This window comes from Nansenia antarctica (genome assembly GCF_963989245.1).
Source record: "Nansenia antarctica genome assembly, chromosome: 16".
Classification (NCBI taxonomy): domain Eukaryota; kingdom Metazoa; phylum Chordata; class Actinopteri; order Argentiniformes; family Microstomatidae; genus Nansenia; species Nansenia antarctica.
The window spans coordinates 7,867,331-7,891,665 of NC_137686.1; the positions used below are offsets into that span (position 1 = coordinate 7,867,331).

The 24,335-nt window shown below is 43.4% G+C and overlaps 1 protein-coding gene across 1 annotated transcript; it reads left to right on the forward strand.

Moving 5' to 3' along the window:
• Positions 1-2,296: 2,296 nt before the first annotated feature.
• Positions 2,297-23,976, forward strand: ifngr1 (interferon gamma receptor 1; the record flags this gene model as incomplete). Its single annotated transcript, XM_080546815.1, has 8 exons — positions 2,297-2,452; positions 6,116-6,152; positions 16,224-16,344; positions 16,864-17,054; positions 17,459-17,604; positions 18,096-18,288; positions 18,615-18,742; positions 23,587-23,976. The coding sequence occupies 8 exons, from the start codon at positions 2,297-2,299 to the stop codon at positions 23,974-23,976; spliced, it is 1,362 nt and encodes a 453-aa protein (XP_080402941.1).
• Between the last annotated feature and the right edge of the window lie 359 nt (positions 23,977-24,335).

Sequence of the window (24,335 nt, forward strand, 5' to 3'; positions counted from 1 at the left end):
CCCAAAATTAATATTTACTCTACTGTACGTTAATTTACCGGTAATGTTACAGCCAACATGGATGACGAAAAACTGATCACATATTATTCAAAGCCACAGGGAGCTCTTCGACCCAGCTATGAACAGGCATGAAAATGGGTCGGGGTGAAAAAGGTGAGAAGGATACGAGACCCGGAACCTGCTAGGCGGTCCCGGCGGAAAGTTTTTTGGGTGGAAAAATTAGCTTCCATGTGCTCATATCTGATTTCTTTTAGATTTACTCTAGTGGTGGTCACATGCAGAATTACAAGATTGCAAATTTGTTTTTATATACAGTATATGATTGTAATTGTAAGTCACCTATTTTGGATTCAAAACGGCGAATTTCGCCGAAAGGTGAGCGATTATCATGCCTGAAGGTGCCCTTTTTTATACAGTATATTCTTCCTGTAAAGCGCATTCTGACTTTAAACTGTATGTTACAGAGACTTTGAATCATACATGCAAATGTGCTTAGGTTATCTATGTGGTTAGGGTATCTGCTCACTGTTTCTGTTGTTTTTTTATGTTGTATATTCTGTTTTTATACTGTATGTGGTGGATTGTACTCATTCCTAGCTACCTATCGCTTCATTGCCGCCCTCCACCTGCAAGCAGATGTGCTCCCTCACCTGGCACGCCTCTCTAAGCTATTTCAAAAGGAGGATGTGATGTTCCTGACAATCAAAGAGCGGGTAACTAATAACCCAAATCAGCTGCAATATTTTAACTTCATGCATTTTCTGCAAACATTTTTGGTGTCAATTTGGTTCATTTCAAATTTGGTACATTTCCCAAGTCTCTGTCACACTGGCCTTAATAAAAGGCATAAAGGATGCTGGGGATCATCAACCTGTTGGCTCACACTTAAATAAGCTGAACCAAAGTTGACTTGAAGACCCTTTGGGGCTGGGTGCATTCATTATCACTGCCGAACAGGAGAGAGGAAGGAGAGGACAGCCAGATGACACAGGGCCTGGGAACACAATGCAGTTCTGGCAAAGATTTCGATCACAAGTATGACTATGTAGCTTGGCTGATTTAATTGATGTTACTTTAATGTAGTCACTGTGCAGTTTTATTTAGATGAATAGTTTACTGACATCTTTTTGTTTGAGCAGGTGATGGATCCGTATCTGGTTGGCCTGATTGCCCATCTTGAGAGGCGTTTCAGTGAGGTGGGAGTCTTGGCTGCTTTTGGGATACTGGGTCCACAGGCAGCTACACTCACTATAATAATAATAATAATAATAATAATAATAATAATAATAATAATAATAATAATGGGTATAGTCCATTCAGTGGCTATGTAGTGGATTGTTATCTTGGTATATTATGGTGATCTTGACCAAAAAATAAACCAGGTTGGTGCAACCCAGCCTAAATTAGTTTGGTCTTTACTCTAGCTAAATCTAATGACAACTGAACAAAAAAAGAGAAGCAGAGCAAATATAAGTAAGAAGACACACCCCCTTCTACTCACTGTCCCACAGTTGGTGAACTTTTACGCTAGTGACTAGATTTTACGCTAATCAGGAGGACAATGTGATATACTCCCAGTAACTAACGTTTACGTTAGTAACTACAGGCACCTAGTGACTAGATTTTACGCTAATCAGGAGGACAATGTGATATACTGCCAGTGTCTAACGTTTACGTTAGTAACTGTGCTTCAATCCACACATTTGTTTCCTAATTATTGTTCATTTGCTCATTGTTTGTTTCTTTGTTGGTCTTGGTAGGTTTCATTGTTAATTATTGTAATATATAAATTATTTTGTGCAAATTCTGGTTGTGCGCCGACCATCAAGTGTCATTTTTGTTGATGATGAATAGGGGGCAAGTAATTATAAGATTTTCTTCTTCCTGCTCCTTTTTTGCCCATGGGGAAATTAATTAATTGTATAGGGCACATAAAAATGTATGACAATCTCATGTGCAAAAATAAATAAATGAAATGAAAACATAAGGAGACACCACACATCCACTCTGCTCGTTACGGAAACAGTCAGTTACGTGTTCTCCGCCTTCGGAACAATCCCAAGTGCAAAGGTGGCGACAGCCAGGGCCAGGGCCACGGCTCCGGGCTCTTCTCCTCCCCTGAGGCGGTGGCCACCAAGGCCGTGGCTGACATGAACATGAGCCGCTGTTTGTGGGCCTGCGCAAGCTCTGGAGAGAGCCATGGTTAAACGGGTTAGGTCTAAGATCACCTCCACCTGCAGGGATTTATCAGAGACCCAGGTGCGGGGCCCCAGCCTCCGCTGCCTACTGCCTCACCATGGCGTCTCAGCCTGACCCTTCTCTGAGCAACATCGTCTTCGTCGAGAACGGAGACAAGTCTATCGACAGCAACGCTCTCTACCACACCTTCTCTGCCTTTGGGAACGTTCTATCCTGCAAGGTAGGCATGAAAAAATGGGTCGGGGTGAACAAGGTGAGAAGGATACGAGACCCGGAACCTGCTAGGCAGTCCCGGCGGCAAGTTTTTTTTTGTGGAAAAATTAGCTTCCATGTGCTCATATCTGATTTTTTTTAGATTTACTCTAGTGGTGGTCACATGCAGAATTACAAGATTGCAAAAAAAAATAAGGGAAAAAAAAGATTGTAGGTCACCTATTTTGGATTCAAAACGGCGAATTTCGCCGAAAGGTGAGCGATTATCATGCCTGTATGAACTGTACAAAGATCTTATAAGAAGAGACCAATCTTGGAGAGCAATTTCTCTAGCAATTGGATTCTCTGGTATGTTAGCTAAGTAGCTAGCTACCTCAGATAACTAACGTTAGCGTGCAGCTCTCACTCAGACTAGCTAAGTAGCTAGCTACCTCAGATAACTAACGTTAGCGTGCAGCTCTCACTCAGACTAGCTAAGTAGCTAGCTACCTCAGATAACTAACGTTAGCGTGCAGCTCTCACTCAGACTAGCTAAGTAGCTAGCTACCTCAGATAACTAACGTTAGCGCGCTGCTGTAATTCAGTTTTGACTAGTCAAAATAATAGTTGCAGATATCTCAAACGCCATTATGATTAGTCCGAATTGTATTGCAAGACGATGCTCATGATGCTAGGTATCTCATGATGCGAGGTATCTCATGATGCTAGGTATCTCATGATGCGAGGTATCTCATGATGCTAGGTATCTCATGATGCGAGGTATCTCATGATGCGAGGTATCTCATGATGCGAGGTATCTCATGATGCGAGGTATCTCATGATGCTAGGTATCTCATGATGCGAGGTATCTCATGATGCGAGGTATCTCATGATATTGGCGGGAGCAGCAAAGCATTTGATGAGTGTTGGCAGAAGCAATGGCGGTTGCTGTGGTGGATAGGATAGCGCGACAATGCCATGAAATAGAGAGAATATATCATCAAGGGATTTGTGGTGAACGTGAGATTCGTTCACTAGATTCTTGTTGTATGTTGTATGGTGCCTGTACTGTATTAAATTACAATAAAGACCATTCATATTCATTCATTCATTGTACTAGAAATCTACAGCGCAGTAATTGAGCTGCTCCAGCGTTTTCTGACAACAACAGACATATCTGAAACGTCATTTCGACTAGTCTAAACTCTAATTTAAGATATCTGTAATAACATTTCGACTAGGCAGAATGAAAGTTAAAGATATCACCAATTTGAGATATCAATCATTAAAATGAATTTCAAGATATCTATAACTTTATAATAGATATCTACAATTATTCCTAATTCCAGTTTGAGATATCTACAACTTCATTCAAGATATCTTCAACTTAATTTAAGACAATGTAGATATCTTGAATTAATGGGAATTAAAGATATCTTGAACTGGAATTATGACTAGTCAGAATGAAACCGTAGATATCTGAAACTGTAATTACAACTAGTCATAATTCAGTTGCAGATATCGGCAATGTGAATAGCTGAATACAACTGAATTGTAGATATCTGTAATGACAAACCCCTTACACTTGAATGGCAAAATACATTTGAATCTTACTAGTCAAAATATAATTACAGATATCTAAAATGTGAGTTTTGATTAGTCAAAATATAATTAAACATATTGTAGTGCCGAGAGACGGGAGTCGGAGGCGGTGTATCGAATGTCACAGCTAAACGTTTATTTACAGACATGAACAAGTCTCTACCACATGCTTCAAGAAATCACAAACTTGGGTACCACACACTTAACTCTCCGTGCGGAACAATACTCCCAACTATTAGTTCCGTGGGTGAATTATGTTAACCCACCACACTATCTTGAATTTGAGTTTTGACTAGGCAAAATGATGTTGCAGATATCAGTAATTAATATCCATTGTAGCTAATAAATGTTAAAACGGGCAGACCTGAGCAATACCCTAAATCTTTCCACATTCAGATTAAATGTTCTGCAAGAAATTACTCTTTCCACACAGCTCACATGACGTACTGACTGTTCATTCCTGGTGCTGTTGATTGATATGTTGGTTCAGGTGTGCTCATCATCACTGCGCAGCTGGCGGCTCTTGAATTGATTGCCCCACTTTCTCTGGCTGCGTTTGTAAATTCAGTCTGGAAATCGGATCAGCACCGATGGAATGCCTCTTGTCCAATCAGACTACCTGATTCCTGTATGACGTTGAAGGCAGTGTGCGCTCCGGCGCTCTCAGAGCGAATCTTACGAACGCAGCCTCTGTGTACAACATTTGTGAGAGATGTGTTGTACCTGAAATGACCAGCAGGCGGAGGCAGTGACCAGGTATGACCTGGCAAGTAGACTATCCGTACACCATAACCCCGGTCTTTAAGATACAGGTGACGTGCTTTAAGTGGTTGACTTCAGGTCAAGGTGTGCTTTAAGTGGTTGACTTCGGGTCAAGGTGTGCTTGAAGTGGTTGACTTCAGGTCAAGGTGTGCTTGAAGTGGTTGACTTCAGTCAAGGTGTGTGAGAAGTCTGTTGTCATCCCACTACGAGAGAAGCGTGGTCGCTCAGGCATGTGCGAGGTGGAACACGATAAACTGATATTTTAGACATCAACTTATTTATAAAGCGATCAACTCTAAAGACTTGGCCCTCTGTTCAGATACCTTTGTATGAATGAAATGCGGAAACGAGACGAGTCACTGGAGCGGTCATGACCATTACCAGGAAACCTCTGTCACCCGGAATAGGAGTGGAGACAGCCTGGGGAGAAACTAGGCTCATAGGATAGGGGTTTTATAGTTTGTCGCAAATTATAGGATATCGTTTTTTTTTCCTCGGAAGAGCAAGTTAAGTCTACCGATGTGACTTATTCATTCCCTGGATTGCTTTTAATTGACTGATTCAACGCCATGGCATGGTCAGTGTGCCAGTCCCTGCCAGTCCTGATGGTGTTGGTGGTTACACACATTCCCGCACTAGGTAAGTCTGGAAATCAACACTAAAACCATGAATGAAATGATTTGGACAAACTTATAACGGTCAATGTGAATGATGTTGATTGTCCTCTTATCATTAGATTAGGAAATTGTGGTTTGATGTACTGTGTGAAATTAGATAAATTGCCTAAACGTTTTTAAATCATATTGGCCACTCCAACTATGATTTGAATTCGTTGTACATAGGTTTTGTTTTTACTCTTACTGTTTTACTGTTACAGTAAGTTTTACAACTAATCAAAATTAGTTAATTAATAACACACATTTTGCACACTTTTTAACCCCCGCAATTCCCCTCCCCCCTCCCCCAGAACATTTCTTCCCAGAACAATAATATTGTTTAGTCACTGTTAGGATATGTATAGCAATTCATGGGAATTCTTTGGCGTTCATGAGTGATGAGAGGGTTTTTATACGCTGATTGTATTTGTCTCTGAAAACACAACATTATGTTAATTTTAATTAATTAATTTTAATTTAACATTATGTGCCCTGTGACTTCTATATTAGGGGGGGGACTTTCCCAAATTCCCAGGCCACATTTTCTATGGAACGTTTGAAAAGTGTATCTAATTGCACTTTGTACCTCATTTACCTGTGTCATCTATCTGTGTGGTAGGTGTGTGGTAGGTGTGTGGTACAGTGACAGCTCTGAGGAACTCCCTGAACTCCCTCCCTGTTCTGTGTCCTGGCCCTGTTCTCAGCCCGACAGGCCATTCAAACAGTCTTACACTGAGTTCTGTGAGGGATAATAATAATAATTATAATAATGTATTACCTTGCCCAAGGGCACAATGGCAGTGGTGGTAGGATACCTTAGGGCAGGGGTGTCAAACTTGGGCCCACGGGCCCGCCGGTAACGAATGCACCGTTTGCAGTTGACGTAGAAAGCGCACCAACCAACCTTCAAATGGAGCTGATTGAACTCCAGTGTGTAGTGACACGCTCATGTCAAAGTATGACTCTGTGGGCGCTGCACACAGGTTCCATGTTTCATCCCTGACACAACGCCACACCTCCGTACCCACTCTGCTCAAATGCTCTCTATGTTCAGCAGCACATACTGTACATATGTGAACAACTGTTCTCTTTGATGAAGATGAGCAAACAGAGCTTTAATGAATGTTTTATTTATGCACTTTTCCTTGCTTCTCTAGGACATGGACTTGAATTGTTGGATTTTCATTGAAGGAAATTATCCTCATTATTAGTATTGTTGTTGTTGTTGGCCTGTGAAATGAAAAAATTATTCCTTTTAAAATGAACTGAAAAGGCTACAGATGGAGAAAGAGGCATCATATTATTTAAGAAATGAATGCCACTGATCTTTTATTTGAAATTTGATTTCTCAGGTGTTTATATTGTATTATATTGTATTAAGCTTTGCTTGTTCCAGATTCAGTGTTTAAGTAAAACTTAAGTTTGTTCCCATATGGAAAGGTTCATTATTATATCTAGAAAGAAAGGAAAGCATTTCTTCCAATAAATATTAAATCTGGCCTGCGACTTTGTCCCAGTTTAAAATGTTTGGCCCACTGTGTATTTGAGTTTGACACCACTGGGGGGTAGGATATGTTAGATATGACGCCAGCAACCCTCCAATCACCAACTCACATCCGTCTCCCTCCAAACCAGTGACTTTCCGGTTGCTGGCCGGCCTCACTAACCTCTAGGCTACCTACCGCCACCGCAATATAAAGTATAGATATGTATCTTAAACCTCACCAAAACTCAGGAGGTTGTGTTAGACCCAAGGCAGGTAACTGACCATGAGCCTGTGGTCGTTAAAGACCAAACAATCATCCAGGTGCCCTCTTATAAATACTTAGGTATTCAATTAGACAACCATCTCTGCTGGAATACACACTTAGACAGCTTATATAACAAACTACAGCAGAGGCTTTATCACCTGAGGCGACTCAGACTTTATGGGGTGAGAAAGCAGATCATGAGAATTTTCTATCAGTCCATTATTGAAAGTGTAATCAGATATGGAATAATTGTGTGGTTTGGCAACTTAACTGTACAACAAAAAAACAGACTAGTCAGTATTCACAAAACAGCTATGAAAATTGTAGGTGAAAGAGACTATGTGATCCTAAATAAACTATATGAAAAAGCTGTCCTGGACAAGGCTAAAAAGATAATCGCAGACCCCCAACATCCGCTCTCCACAGAATACGAAGTTCTCCCCCTAGGTAGAAGGCTTTGCATGCCAAGATGTAATTATAAGCTCTTAAAACTATCATTTGTCCCATTCTCCATTAAACTAATCAATTCGCTCAAGCAGAAACGATGATTAGGACATGATCACCAGCACCTGCACTTTATCTTAGACACCACTTGAAGGGCCATGTGCAATATTCGAAAACACCACTTGAAGGGTTATGTGCAATATATATTTATACCAAATGATGCCATGTCCAGGTGGAAACTGCTGCCAATGTCACTCAATGTTTGTTGCTGTCCTGTTGTTTACTTTGTCTACTGTATGTTGTATGTATCGTCTCTGTTGCACTTGAAGCACTTGAAGCATGAAAGTACCATGCCCAAGACAAATTTCCCCTCGGGGGCAATAAAGTATAATCAATCAATCAATCAATCAATCAATAATATGAGTAAGTATAGATATGCTACAGTGGATTGTTTGTTTCTGTAAAGCACATTTGTATTTGGAGAATTTGTAAACAATATGGGAAGGGGACTTAAATGTGCTACAGTGGGGGAAAATAAGTATTCAACACATCAACAATGTTTTAATCTGACATATTGCAGCTATTCACATGAAATGTTGACAAGTCATTGGTATTACTGTGGTATTCAGGGTTCGAGTTATAAGCTGAGCTTTGTGGGGGTCTCCAAAATAACAGTGCGAAATGTTCTCATGCACGCGCGCGAATCATGCCCACACAGCGTTGGGACTTACAATTTTTAATTAGCCATAGGCTACTCATTTCACCACATCAACAGCACCACATGAAACAACAGCTATATAAGCGATAGTCACGGGTATCTCGGCCAATAATTTTGTTGTTTTTGCTATACAGTCCATTCACTTTCCCTGTTAGCACGACACATTGTCTACATCTCCATTTCCAGTGACATCGCACCTGACATAAATAATCATGTATGCTCGTCCATGAATTGTGCTTTCATCTAATGTTATGCTACTACGGGAATCAAGTGATTTGACATTAGAAATGAATTTGTTTCATCTCTTGTACAATGTGCTCTACAATCTGGGCACATGAATGATCGGATCGGTGAGCAGGGGCCAACTGTCGTGCCATTCATCTCATTAAGTTTCATAATTGGATTCAGTTTTGTATAAGGCATCCTTTCTTTAGCGACAGTATAGGCTGCCCTGAACGAACTAGCTGTCTCCTTATACATACTGGAGGTGAGTTCTGCTACTTTCTTCGGAAGCACTTGCTTTTGTTTGAGCTCTGCTATTTCAACAGTTTCAACGTTAGGTGTCATAACAGGTGCAGCTGAATTCAAGTTTGGTTTCTTGGATGAAAACCCGAAACTTTCCAGGCTTGTCGACTCGACTTGTGGCCTTTTTTGGGGCGGCATGATAGCTAGCTACTGAATGTTTTCTTCTCAATAATCACGTTTTCACGTTCGCAAGCTCTCAACGATCATATTCTGCTGTTGCACAATATTCTACTGCGCCCCATAGTGTCTTGGTGGTAAAGTGCAGGCAGTCAAAGGCATACTGTCATTCACAGGAGATTAATGCTGGTGCGCGTAGTTCTTTTGGAAAACGTGTTTATTTTAGAATATTTATCATATAAATAAATATAAATAATACTCATTACATTGACATTTTTGATCAAATAATGGTTGTGGTAATATATTATTAGCGACCCCCACAGATGTATGATTTTACTGCTTTCATGGGAGCTCAGACCTTCCTTATGGGAGCTCAGCTCCCTTTGGCTCCCACATAACTCGAACCCTGGTGGTATTTATTGAGTTAATACCAATGTCTGGTCTACATTTCATGTGAATACCTGCAATGGAAATATGTCGAATTAAATTATTGTTGATGTGTCGAATACTAATTTCCCCCACTGTATATGAATAAAGTTGTGTTGGATTAGACGGACACCATGAGTCTATGGTGGAGTTAAGAGAAGATTCAACTTTATTGTCATTGAACAGAATACAAGTACCGAGACAACGATATGTAGTTGGTGCACACGTCTCCCCCCGGGAGAACAGAGCTCTAGGCACAGGGTCAGCCATCTTCGGCGCCCTTGGAGCAGTTAGGGGTTAAGTGCCTTGCTCAAGGGCCCAACGGCAGTGGTAGGCATCTTAGACATGATGGCCTCTCTGACCTTGAGTCTACCTGCAGTTACACATTGAGTGGGGTAGACAGGAAAGTAAGGAGGAGAGGGCATGTCAGCAGGGCATGGGCCGGACTCAAACCCATGGGCATATGTATGCACTGTAGACCGCGGTGCTAGACCACTGGACCACCCCAGGCCACAGTACTGGTACCAGACCACTGGACCACCCCAGGCCACAGTACTGGTATCAGACCACTGGACCACCCTAGGCCACAGTACTGGCACCAAACCACAGGACCACCCTAGGCCACAGTACTGGTACCAGACAACTGGACCACCCCAGGCCACAGTACTGGTACCAGACCACTGGACCACCCTAGGCCACAGTACTGGTACCAGACCACTGGACCACCCCAGGCCACAGTACTGGTACCAGACCACTGGACCACCCTAGGCCACAGTACTGGTATCAGACCACTGGACCACCCCAGGCCACAGTACTGGTACCAGACCTCTGGACCGCCCCAGGCCACACACACATTAGGTTTCTGTTGAACCAGCCGTTCCCTTGGTTTACCACCTCAGCTCAGGGATGGGCTTGTTAACAGCTGAGATAACATCACCAAAAGCAGGTCGGACTGAGTCAGTACAGCATACAATCATCTACTGGAGGCTCTTAACTGACTTATTTATGAGCGAAGTGGAGGTGGAAATCTCTGGACTTTTGACCTCAGCAGGCATTCTTTGGACATGACTCAGCCGTCATGTAATTGACAACAAGACCAAAACATATTTTTCATAGATAGGTAGATGCTAAATGGGATCTTTGGGGAGGACAGATAGGTAGATGCTAAATGGGATATTTGGGGAGGACCCTACCCTAAACCTCATCGGCTGCCCCCTGCCTCCCATCACAGACCTCCATAGTTTCTTCCCCAAAGCCATAGCCCTCCTCATTAACTCCTGATCATTGCACCTTGCACTTTACATGTTCTTGCACTAAGTTGTACAGTATATTTATTCACTCATATTGGTACTGTATATTTTGTCTTGAGTATTGTTGTATTGTCGTCTTGCTGTTGTATGTACTGTAGCTTGTTCAGCATGGTAGAATACCAAGTCATGTTCCTAGTGCACTGCACATGGCGAATAAAGTTGAATTGAATTGAATAAACCTTACCCTATCCATAACCTACCTATATAACTTACCATTACCCTAAACTTAACCATAACCCTTGCCCTGACCCTTAACTTAACCATAACCTTACCTGACCCTAGCCTTAACCATTTTAACCATAACCTCAACTTCAATGAGGTGAGAGCAGAGTTGAGCCCCCACAATCCCACTCTGCATTTACAGTTTGGGCAGGGGCCATCGCTTCTCCGCTCTCATCCAATCATTGGGGTTGAAACTGTGTTCCATTATGTGTAAGAGTATCAAAAATGTTAATGCGTATTCTGATACCATGGCAACAGTTGCAACAGCACAGTGTCATACGTGTTCTTATCAGTATAACCGTTCTTATCAGTATCACCTTATAACATTACCATTACTTGACAGTATGCAAACGGTATGCAAACAGATGTTGATACATGACCAGTATCTGATACACATCAAGGAAGCTGTGTGGCGGTGAGGTTAGAACAGGTCGGTCTGCTCGATTGAATTTTCATCACGCTATCTGTACAGGAAATGGTCATGTTATGACAGGAAGTGCCCACGGTGCTAGGTGTAACAGGGAGCTCTGTGTGTTGCTGATCACTCTTGGATCTTTGCCGTTGACCTAAACTCATATTTATGTGTCGGGTCTTGCAGATAATTTGATTCCCTTCAGGGGTGTGAGTGTTGGCGTGTGTGTTTGTGTGCGTGCACCTGCTGTGCCCGTACAGGTCTGTGTTTTGACTTGCTGTAGAAGACAACCGCCGGAGTGATACCTTATTTGGCCTCTTCCTGCGAGGGGGGACTAGAGGCACGGGAGGGTTGCGTCATGTCTTGGCAGGTTGTTTTTGCGTCCAGAGGCCACATCTCTGAGCAGACACTGTGGTGATGACTATAAAGGTTTACATCTCTGAGCAGACTCTGTATGGTGATGACTATCAAGGTTTACATCTCTGAGCAGACTCTGTATGGTGATGACTATCAAGGTTTACATCTCTGAGCAGACTCTGTATGGTGATGTCTATAAAGGTTTACATCTCCTGGAGTGGATTGAACTTCTGACGTCTGTGCTGTAACGTGCTGTAACGTGCTACCTCGGTTGCCTTAAAAGTTGCCTTAAAACTACAACTAAATAAATGTTGTTCACAGCTTACGAACACAGTCATTCCACCAACTCTTTTATCTCGGATATTGCAGAGGTCCATGTTTGGATTGGATCACGCAAACCTGTGAACCACCTGAATCGACTCGAAATACGAATCATCTCAAAATGGAATCAGTTCATTCAGAATGTTACCCAACAACACTGTGCAGGCCTGAGGCGCTAGCTACTAGCTAGCATCCCCTAGAGGACCAGCATCCCCTAGAGGACCAGCATCCCCTAGAGCAGTGGTTCCCAACCGGGGGTACGCGGACCCCTAGGGGTACGTGAGGGGATTGCAGGGGGTACGTGGAAAGATTTGGAATTATAATTTATTTCCCTTTCCAAAAAAATTATTAAATATAGTCGTTTCATAAACCTGTTGTTAAAATGGTACACTGCAACTTAAGTTCCTCCCCGACAGGTGATGACTGTAACACAAGTGGTAGTCACGTCACATTTAAATCACGTTCATTTACGTTCATTTACACGCGCACGTCAGCTAGGCCTGTCAGTATACCGCAAAGATGGACAGATGGCTAAAACGACCAGCTACAGTAACGGTCAGATCAGAGGCAGATCAGACGGTCAGATCAGAGAAAAAAAGAAAAAAAGGACCCCGCTATTATCTGGAAACATATGTTTTGTGGGGATTTACATGTACATCGGCTGATCCACCACAGCCACAGTGCTTTTTCTGCGGCGAAGTCCTGGCTAATAATTCAATGAAGCCAGCCCATTTACAGCGACACCAGAGCACCAAACACCTAGCAACTGTTGGTAAAACTGACGACTTTTTCAAGCGAAAACTGTCAGAGTTCAAGTCAAGTCAGGCTACACTGAAAAAAGTGGCAAGTGTGTCAAGCAAAGCACTGGAGGCGTCCTATGCTGTTTCATTACTGGTGGCTAAGTAAAAAACCCCACATTCAATCGCAGAAGATCTGATTTTGCCTGCCGCTATGATTTTGGCTAAAACTATGCTGGACAAGAAAGCAGCTGACACGCTCAAGTTGGTACCATTATCAAACAATACCGTCTCCCGTCGGATTGATGATATGTCCATAAATATTGTCGGACAAGTGGTGGATAAAATGAAGCAAGCAGGTCAGTTGACCGACGTTAGTGGGGAGGCTCAGCTGCTGGCTTTTGTGCGTTATAAAGAAGAGTCGGACATAAATGAGCATATCTTGTTTTGCAAGACGCTGCCAGGAAAGACAACTGGCGAGGAAATATTTCTGATTATTGACAGCTTCTTCAAAGACAACGATCTGGAGTGGAAATCCTGCAGTCACATCTGTACCGATGGAGCGGCAGCAATGACGGGTAAGGTGCGTGGGCTGCTTGGGCGTGTGATGAAGGTGAACCCCCAAATTAAGTGGATGCACTGTATTATTCACCGGGAGGCACTCGCCAGCAAAAGGATGAGCCCCGAGTTAAGTGCAGTTGTGGATGACGCAGTTAAGGTGATTAACTTCATTCAGTCCCGGCCAATGAACCACAGACTGTTTCAAACTCTTTGTCATGGCAGCGGGTCAGAGCATGAGCAGCTACTGCTTCACACAGACGTTCGCTGGCTGTCTCGTGGCAAAACGCTGCTGCGGGTCTATGAATTGCGCATCGAGGTGTTTGCTTTCCTGACAGAAAACGACCACCCTCTTGCAGCCCTGTTTGAGGATGCAGTGTGGGTTGCGCAGCTGGCATATCTTGCTGATGTCTTCACTAAGCTGAATGAGCTCAACCTTTCACTTCAGGGCAAGTACTCACACATCCTTAACATGTATGACAAAGTGAATGGATTCATAAAGAAGGTTAAATTATGGGAGAGGAAATGTAAGGATGGAGATGTGAGCTGTTTCCCACTGCTTGATGGCCATCTCGCCACCACTGATGCTGACAGAGGTCCTGTGGTGAAAATAGTTAAAGCACATCTGTCCAAACTTGACACTGACTTCAACCAGTACTTTCATGACATTGAAACAAAGTCAGAAAAACTGGACTGGGTGAGAAACCCATTCAGAGTGAATGACAGGAGCAGCAGCAGCAGCCTTCCTGCAAGCCTGCAGGAAAATCTGATGGACATGTCCTCTGATCGTGGGTTGAAGATGGCACATGCTGACAAGTCATTGACAGAGTTTTGGTGTGATGTTGAAAAGGAATATCCAGTGCTGGGAAAGTGTGCATTGAATGAACTTTTGCCTTTTGGATCTACATATATGTGTGAAGTGACCTTCTCAGCTTTGACCCACATCAAAACCAAGCCAAGGAACAGAGAAGTGTGGAGAGCAGCCTGGTGACTTCTGTTGCCACACTGCCTCCAGAACTGTCAAAGCTTATAAAAGAGAAGCAACCTCAAGTGTCTCATTAAAGCTCAACTGATGAAAAAAAGAATTGCAACTGCTACTGGGTGAGTCTATTTTTCACAATGGTGTAAATATCTATGTATTAAAGGGGAGTGGTTCAAATGATTTCATTAATAATCAGTAGAGTTAGATAAGAAGTTTAAGTGTGTGTGTGTGTGTGTGTGTGTGTGTGTGTGTGTGTGTGTGTGTGTGTGTGGATAGTTGGGGGTGTGGGTGGCTGTATTGCAAGTGCAACTGACACTTGTGATGATATTCTGGTTCAATTAGCTCTTGTCCCTGAGAGGGTATTTGTGATAATCATAATGTCTTGAATGTGTTCTCTCTCTCTCTCTGTCTGTGTGTGTGTGTGTGTGTGTGTGTGTGTGTGTGTGTGTGTGTGTGTGTGTGTGTGTGTGTGTGTGTGTGTGTGTGTGATAAGTTTTATCCTGTCTCATCTTGTCTGTTTCCTCTCCCCATCAGTCAAGACTCTGGGATGAGAAAATGATGACATCACTGCACCTCAGACAGAAGCCAAAGAGGAGCAGGAGAAAGGGAAAAGAAACAGATATCAAATCAAATTCATTATTATTTATTATTTATTTTTCTATTTTCAGTGAGTGTGTGGGCATGTGGTAACAATTAACCATTGAGGTGGCCAGGTGGCACATGTATTGGCCAATTAGCTCATGTAGTCTAATTTTGAATGGCAATGTTTTGAAATGGCAAACATGTGACTTTATGTCAGATTGTTGTGTGCAGAAACCCGTGTTCAGTGCATTTAAAAAGTGCCATTTTGAATAGCAAAATGTGTGTAAAGCAGAAAATGTGTTTAGAGTTTTGGAGACATGAGAAGAGGTTTTGCTCTCTGTGTGTCAGTAATAAATGTTATATTTGCAAGTTAGAGTTTAATTGATTTTTTTGGGAAATAATCAACACGCATGAGTGAGGGGGTACTTCTGGCATGGCAAAACAGCTCAAGGGGTACACAAGACAAAAAAGGTTGGGAACCACTGCCCTAGAGGACCAGCATCGGAAAAACACCACAGCTCTGCACCGCTGCTAAAGCCCCGGCAGTCCCTGCAGACAACCCAGCCTAGGACGGTTACCGTGGAAGCCTTGAGGGCGAAGCAGTACACACGCAGGCCTTCAGTAGTTAACACACAGCTGTGGTCTGTCCCATATCAGCCGGGATGTCCCGTAGTTTGGGCTGGATAAATATATACAGAACCTCCTATGTCCCGTGTATTCATCCATCAATACCAATCACAGGCCCACCTCATGCGTACATATAGTGTAAATGCTCTTATTCCTGCACCCCCAACCACCACTATATAGGCCTATCAGGTATTTACTAGGTGATTATGTGGTAACGTTGGGTAGTATCTGTTACTTAGTTCATATTATCGGTAACTAATGCTTAAAACAGACGTCTGTTTTATTCTTAGGCTGCGTCATAAAGGGACCAAGTCATTTGATTGGACAAGAGGCATTCCATGAGTGCTGATCAGATTTCCAGAGCGAATTTACGAAACACAGCCATAATTGAATCCAACAGTGTGGTGCTGATCATACAATCCAACGTTTCCAACGGCTGGCTGGCTAACTACCTACCTGGTCCCCAACCCTGCCTCGTGTTGGTGGTTACAATAGATCACAGAGAGACACTAACGATGCAGAGGTTATCATCGTGTACAGTAACTACCGGCCCATACCAGGGACTACAGAGGAACATTTGCGATCTAATTCTGGTGCAGTGCCATGTTGTGGCATTCTTTAATGTAGTTTCTTAATAAATCATATCCGTGCTGTAACGTGCGACCTCGGTTGCCTTAAAACTACAACTAAATAAATGTTGTTCTTGTTCTTCTTCATGGACAGTTCCCCCTCCAGAGAACGTCACAGTCAGTTGTCAGAACTTTGAGACGTCAGTCCGCTGGGCCTACAGGGGTGTCCCTCCACAGCCTGGCTTCAGAGTGGAGACCTTCTACAGCGCAGACAGGTCGGCTTTGCTGCTATTCTACTGAGCGCTGGGACATATGTGACACGGTCTGGCGAAAGGGGAAACAAGTCGGCAGCCGATTTAATGTTCTGACTTTTTATTTTGAAGAATGTAAAAACATTTCAGCTGTGTTGAAAATCAATGACACACTCGCTAGTCAACTAACACAGCTTGTTTTTCACTGCTAACAATGTAAAGTAGTGTTATAGTTAACTAGGTAGCAGTGGGGATTACTTACCGAATCCATCGCAGTGCAGTATTTTGGTTTGACTAGTGAGAGTGTGTTATGATTTTTAAACAACATTGAAATGTATTTCCGTGTTTCAAAATAAAAGTCTGAACATTTTGATTGGTTACCGACTTGTTCCTCCTTTCACCAGACCGTGTCACATATTCTATACTCCAGAATGCTCTGTTAAACATGAGTCGTGTCTGTAAAGTTTCTCTTAAAAGTGTCTGTTAAACTTGGCACGGACAATGTCGTGAATGTTTGGTTTTTGTTTGTTTGTGTATTTCCAGGCCAGTCGAGGCTAAAACCGAACAGCCTTACTATGACCTCACTCCTGTGGTCTGGAAGGACAGGTGGTCCCCAGCGGAGGTCTACTCTCTACGGGTCACAGCTGTGAACGGAACTGACGAGTCTGAACCTTCTCATCACTCCCAGTCAATCACATTCAACAAGGACTATTGGCACAGGGCAGACGTCACATGTAAGTAGGATTTCAGAGCGGACAACGTTTTTCAAGTGTTGGCAATAGATTTGACAATTAAAAACAACTGCAGCTATCAAGAACCTTTTCGTTTGACATGTCAAAGTTAGTTCATGCCCTCCATGCAGTGTTTTTATATGAACTCAACTGTGGTCTAGCACTGCGGTCTACAGTGCACACATACACCCATGTTGGCATGGGTTCAAATCCTGCCCATGCCCTGCTGACATGCCCTCTCTCCCTTCTACTCCTTACTTTCCTGTCTGTCTTCACTACATCTGTCCAATAAAATGTAACCCATATGAGTGGGACTGCCCTAACTTACTTTTATTTATTATTTTACTTTTTATTTTTCTTGATGACTATATTAGTTCCATCCTCTAACCTTCTCCCTCTGTCTGCAGGCCAGCTGGACTTCCCTGCCGTGGAGGTGCTGGTCAGAGAGAAGAAGGTCTCGCTGAGCTTCACCAACCCCTTCCACCTCTACGACCAGCTGAGCCGCTCCAGGCGGGACCACGACGTCTTCTCCTACCAAGTCCATGTTGACAATGTAAGCACCGCTAAAATAAACCTACAGTATGAAGGCTAAATAAAGTATTTTCTCTACTCATAGTTCATATTCTTAAGATAACCTTTTAAAATGTATTTTGTATAAATGTATTTTAAGATGAATGAATACTGTGCCTATGTGAGCGGAATTTATTTGAGTCACGAACATTTTTACCACTCAAAGCCCAAATTATTTTTTAATGGTAAATATGCTACCTGTTTATATGTTGCGTGTTAAACCTGTTCGTGAGTCAATCGATTTCCACACTGGTAGGTGTTAATTACATCTTTACAGTCAGTTTGCTGATCTTATTATCGACGATGATCTAACTAACCAATAGATTCATCACCACACAAAACATGACCGTGGCTGATCTAGACTCACCGGCCGCTTCATTAGGTACACGTTTTCAACTGATCGTACCAGCAAGGTGTACCTAACGGAGTGGCTGGTGACTGTAGACCTTGGTTCGTTCTTCTTTCCTCTATCAGCTGGAACCCAAGGACTACACGTGTACGATGGAGGAGAGCGTGTGTAGGCGGGAGTTCCTGGTGCAGGAGGAGAGGCAGCAGTACTGTCTGTATCTCACAGGAGAGATCGACGATAACGGAGACAACCCAACCGACAGGCGCGCTGTGCATCTACCCTTCAACAGAACACAAACCACCTGTGTCAGAGAAACAGGTACGTACTGAAGCCGTCATATCTGACTGTGTTTCTAGCTTCTTTCTTTCAAAACACACTAATGTTTTTGTTGTACCGTAGTTGTTGGTTCTTAAAGACACAAATGTGTATACTTTGAATGTTTTAAGGCAGGTCCCCCAGCTAGCTACTGAACCCTAATTCACAGGTCAGGGTTGAACTGAGCCGAGCTGCTACTGGTTGCCTTGGTTACGCGTCCAACCAGAGTGGCTGTAACAGCGCTAACACGGCCAGCCCAGTACGGTTCAGATCGGCCCTGTCGTGTGTAAAGCCCCTTCGTGACTGATCTAAGATTTGATCTCTTGCAGAAACGCCTTTCCCCCTGATGTTCGTAGCTGTGATGGTCGTCTTTGTTGTGGCGATCATCGCGGTAGTAGCGATGTTCTGCTGGGCTAAGGCTTGGAAGAAGACTCCTTCCATTCTGCCAAACACTCTGGTAAGTTGTTGTTGATGATAATAATAGTAATTTCTGACCTGAAGGGTGAGAGTATTATGTTTGTAACGTGTGAAATATGAGCTGACTGTTTGTGTTGTATTTGTCTTGTAGTTGCTATGCATTGTATGCTGCTGTTGTTTCTTCTGTAATATGATCACACACACACAAGCACACACACACACACACACACACACACACACACACACACACATTAAGGTCAGCAGTCAGGTCAGCAGTCAGCAGTCAGCATGAGTGGTCGCTTCTATCAGCGCTCGGGCGCAACGGCGAGGATTATACCACATTTTCTTCTGTTCCTTCTATGGATTACGGATTTGTACATCAAATCACCACAGAACTTGCATCTTATGGAGAAGGAGTCAAGCTTTGTTGGAAAAGGTGAGACACATAGCGACTTTTATCTCCACGCCGCAAAGAAATGTTTGGGCTTCGGAGCAACAACCATCCACACGACGTTGACTGCGGACCGGACGAGAAGAAACAAACCCCCGACAGGTAGAATGGACCGAAGAACCGTGATATGGCTCTATCTACTGCTCTCGGGAGACATTCAGCTGAATCCCGGGCCAGTCGCAACCAGGCGGGCTTCGCGTTTAGCCAGAGAACAACTGTGTCTTTCCCAGGCAAATGCTACGAGCATAGACACTGACGCCATTGTCGACAAACCGGTTAGTTTGCCGGCAACAGCAGACTTCCAGGATTCAGACGTGGCTAGCAAAACAATGGGTAGATATGCTAATAACATTACCCCCCCACCTATCTTCCACCAGCTAGCCAGGGAACACAGAGACCTCCCCCACCCGGTGACGAACCCCCCCCCACCACCCGGTGACGAACACAGAGGCCTCCCCCACCCGGTGATGAACCCCCCCCTCCCCCCTCCCTCCCCCACCCGACGACGACCCCCCCCTTCTCCACCCGGAGACTCTACGACGAAACCGTTGAACAATGGGCGCCCCCCCCCACCCCCCAATCCTCAACGTGACGATGACCAAAATGGTGGTGACTATTTCCAAGTCAAAGACATAAACTCTCTATTTGGACACAGCAGTAAGGGCCTGCATATTGTTCACCTTAATGTGAACAGTCTTGTGCCTAAACTGGACCAAATCAGAGAAATGTTCCATGACAGCAAGGTTCATATTTTGAGCTTCTCTGAGACCAAGTTTGATGAATCCATCAAAGACCCAGAGATTGAAATAGTTAACTACACAGTCATCAGAAACGACAGGAACAGGTATGGGGGTGGTGTCTGCATGTACATTCACAACGATATTATCTTTAACACCCGTGATGACCTGAATCATGACAAATTAGAATCTGTTTGGGTTGAAATTATCTTTAACAAAGCAAAACCGGTGCTGGTTGGTACAATCTACAGACCTCCCGATCAGAGTGATTTCTATGATATTCTTGAGGGGTGCATGGATGACGTTGACTGTGTGGAAAAGATTCTTATTGGAGATTTGAACACGGACATGCTCAGAAATGAAGCATCCGTTTTCAAATCCTTCACTAGGTTTTCTGAATTACACGGTCTCCGTCAACAAATTACCAAACCCACTAGGGTGTGTATTTCTACTCAAACCACCATAGATCTCATTCTAACATCGGATGAGTCCAAAATCTCCAAGAGTGGGGTTATTGTATGTGGGCTAAGTGATCATTACATGATCTTTTGCACTCGTAAAAAACAAAAACCCAAGGCTGGCGGTCATAAAACTGTAACCACTAGATCCCTTAAATCCTATTCTAGTGAGGCCTTAAACCATAAACTGGAGAATCAAGACTGGTTTGATGAACTAAAATGCACACAGGTTGAAGAGGCATGGCTAGGTTTCAAAACCAAATTCCTAAATATTATTGACAGTATAGCCCCCATGAGAACCACCAGGGTTAAAACCCGATCGGAACCATGGATGAATTCGGACATTCTAAATGCTATGAAAGTCAGAGACCTAAAATGCTCTGAAGTTCAAAAATGCAAATCAAAATTAGTGAAACACTTAAACGAAGATCACAAAACCCACTTTGAGAAAATTAAAAAACAATGCAACAAACTATGCAATCAGGTAATTACCATGACCAAATCTGCTAAGAAAGAATACCTCGATAACAAAATCGAAGAAAACCTAAACAAACCACGTGACCTTTGGAAGCTACTTAATAGCCAACTAGGTTGCAGTCAAAAACTCAAAACCAGGTCTACAAACATCAGCATAAAATCTGGTGATTCTCTCCTTACAGACAAGCTGGATGTGGCTAAGTGCTTAAACACTTTCTTTACAACCATAGCCACTAAATTAGTTAACAATCTACCACCCCACTCAGGGCGTTATGGTGTAGAGCACATCCGTGAGTTCTACAATAAACTGGGTGTACGCAATGATGATTTTAAACTCTCCATGGTGTCAAACGATGAGGTGTTTAAAAAGCTAGGCGCTCTACACTCAGAAAAGGCCACGGGCCATGACAATATTCCAGCCAGATTTCTAAAAGACTCAGCTGCCTCCATTACCCCAATCATCACCCACATAATAAACCTCTCCATCAAACAGGGACACGTCCCCCTTGACTTTAAAATAGCAAGGGTAACCCCACTGTATAAAAAAGGAAGCAAATTAGACCCAGGCAACTACCGACCTGTTTCTATTCTTAATTCCATCTCGAAACTTATGGAAAAAATAGTTTATGAACAGGTCGATAGGTACCTTACCGAAAAAAAGCTGATGTATGAATTTCAATCAGGATTCAGAACATCCCATTCCACTGACACATGCCTTCTCTATTTGAACGACCACATCAACCATGAGGTGGACTCGGGCAAGTACTGCGGCATGGTCATGCTGGACCTCCAGAAGGCCTTCGACACAGTAGATCACCACATATTGTTAGATAAACTGAAAGCAATTGGGTTCGATAGAACATCGGTGAGCTGGATGCAATCCTACTTAGAGGGGAGGGAACAGGTGGTTAGTGTGAACGGAACACTGTCCCCCCCCCTCCCAGTGACCTGCGGCGTTCCACAAGGAAGCATTTTGGGACCTTTACTGTTCCTAATATATGTGAATGACATGTCATCAGCATGTGATTGCAATTTGTTCCTGTTCGCGGATGACTCGGCTCTGCTGGTCTCTGACAGGGACATATTGCAGGTGGAAAAAGCGCTAAGCACTGAACTGAGTAGAATCTGCATCTGGCTAGCTGACAATAAACTATCAATACACCTAGGTAAAACTGAAACCATCCTATACGGATCCCCATCTAAACTCAGAAAGGCTGAAAATTTTAAAATAAAAGTGGGTAACATTAATATCACAAGAAAAGAGGATATTACATACCTGGGCTCCATCTTAGAGGCAAATCTTTCCGGAGATAAAATGGCAGCAAAAGTAATCAAAAAAGTGAACCATAGAACTAGATTCTTGTACAGGATATCCTCACTTGTCAGTAAAAACACACTGAGGACCCTATCAGGAGCTCTCATTCAATGTCACTTCGACTATGCCGTAACATCATGGTACTATAGAACCACAAAGGCCCATAAAACAAGACTCCAGACAGCCCAAAATAAACTGGTTAGGCTTCTGCTAGGCCTCAACCCTAGGACACATCTAACCGCTGCTCATTTTTTGAGCCTTGATTGGCTACGAGTAGTTGACAGAGTGCAGCAGCTTGCACTGGGCCTGGTCTTCAAGATACGCTACACCACAAAGACACCCAAGTACCTGTCAACATACTTCCAAAATGTGAACAACGTCCACACATACAACACCAGAGGCAGCTCCACGAACCACGTTCAACCGCGTTGCACCACAAACAAGGGGTTAAACTCGTTTGCAAACTATGCAGTAAAAATGTGGAACGCCCTTCCTATAATCTTAAAGGAGTGCAAAACACTGCCCACCTTCAAAACCACTCTCAAAAAACATTTACAGGAGGCTGCAATCCGTAACTGGACCCTCTAAATCAAAAATCAGATTAAAAGACCCGAACTACCCACTGTACATACTTTGTGTTTTGTCCCCCGCCCCCACCTGTGGTGTATGTCCCCACCTGTCCTACCCGCTGTACATACCTTATGTTTCGTTGTATTGTTCTTCCCATGATGGATGTGTGTTTATCCTGTAGATAGTAATAGTTATTTGTCTGTATTATCTTGTAGATAGTACTAGCTTTTTTGTCTGTCTTACATGTAACGATGAATTGAGAATCAAGGACCCCAATTGAAATAAGCCAGTGGCTTTCTTGGGTTTTTATCCTGTTAGTTGACCTTGTATGTAATATGTACTTTCATGTACCTACTTCTGCAAATCTTCTAATAAAGTTTTCAATCAATCAATCAATGACACTGTCATTCACAAGTGGTGTGTATAACAAAGCATTATTTTTTTTTATTTTTTTATAAAATAACGAAAATAGTAGTAATAACAATGCATTTATTTTGTATAGGGCTTTTCTCTCAGTACTCAAAGACACTACAATACATCCATGGAGGGAACAAGAATAGAATAGATAAATAAAAAGTAAAACAAAAGTCCAGTCCCACCAGGTCCAGTGTTTAGTCAGTATCTCCAGTTTGACCCATGCAATCAAAGTGTCCTTTCTGTATACAATACACTGTTTTAAGTTCAGAAATCAGTCACTACCATTTGATTTGTCCTGCTGTCTGATGTTTCAATTCAGATTTGAGGAGAAAAAAAAGCTTTATCAGCTGATTTTATTTGTTGTCCCTTTAAAATGAATGATGTCACCATAGTCAACAGCCATGCTTTGCCGGATGAACGTGAGCATAAACACACGTGTGTCTTTTATCTGTTATACAGGCATCCATGCTGTCTAACCCCAATGACAGGAAGGTGTTTAACCTGCCCTACGAGAAAGTGTCGCAGGTCAGCGCCATAGAACCTGCGACCCCAACCACCGCGGACACCTCATTGGAGGAGAATGAGACAGAGGGACCAAGCCACACTCTGACCAATCACATGGGCTCTGAGGTGTCCCCTCGTCCCCCCATTGGTCCCGGTCCGAGTTACGAGCTCTCGGAGAGTAGGCGGGTCCAGGGATGGGGTCGTACTGGGCCGGTGGAGGAGGGTGTGATGGCGGAAGAGGAAGAGGAGCAAGAGGAGATTCACTGTGCCTACAACCGAAGACACGTAGAAGTGGAATTGGAGATGGACCCCGGGGATGTAGTGATAGGCTACGGACCCACCTAAACGGCATCCTACCGTCGCCGTACAGGGTTTCTCTCTGGGATTGGCAGGGGCTCCGGGGCGGGTAGTGACGTTGCTACAGGCGGTTTGTGGATTTTGGGCAATTTGGCCGTTCTCTCTGTAGCTGGCTCAGAAAGAAGGCCTATAATCCTAACTTCACGTCTGGACTTAACAGCAGGGGAGGCTGGTGGGGGTAGGGATGGAAGGACAGGCTCATTGTGATGAGCCTGCCCTCTGATTTCTCCCTCCACCAGCCTCCCCTGGTTTACAGGTATGCTGGAGAAGGAGTATGCCATGTGCAGTTTTCTCACGCACACACAGAGAGAGACAGAGAGAGGGACTGAGACTGAGACTGACTATAC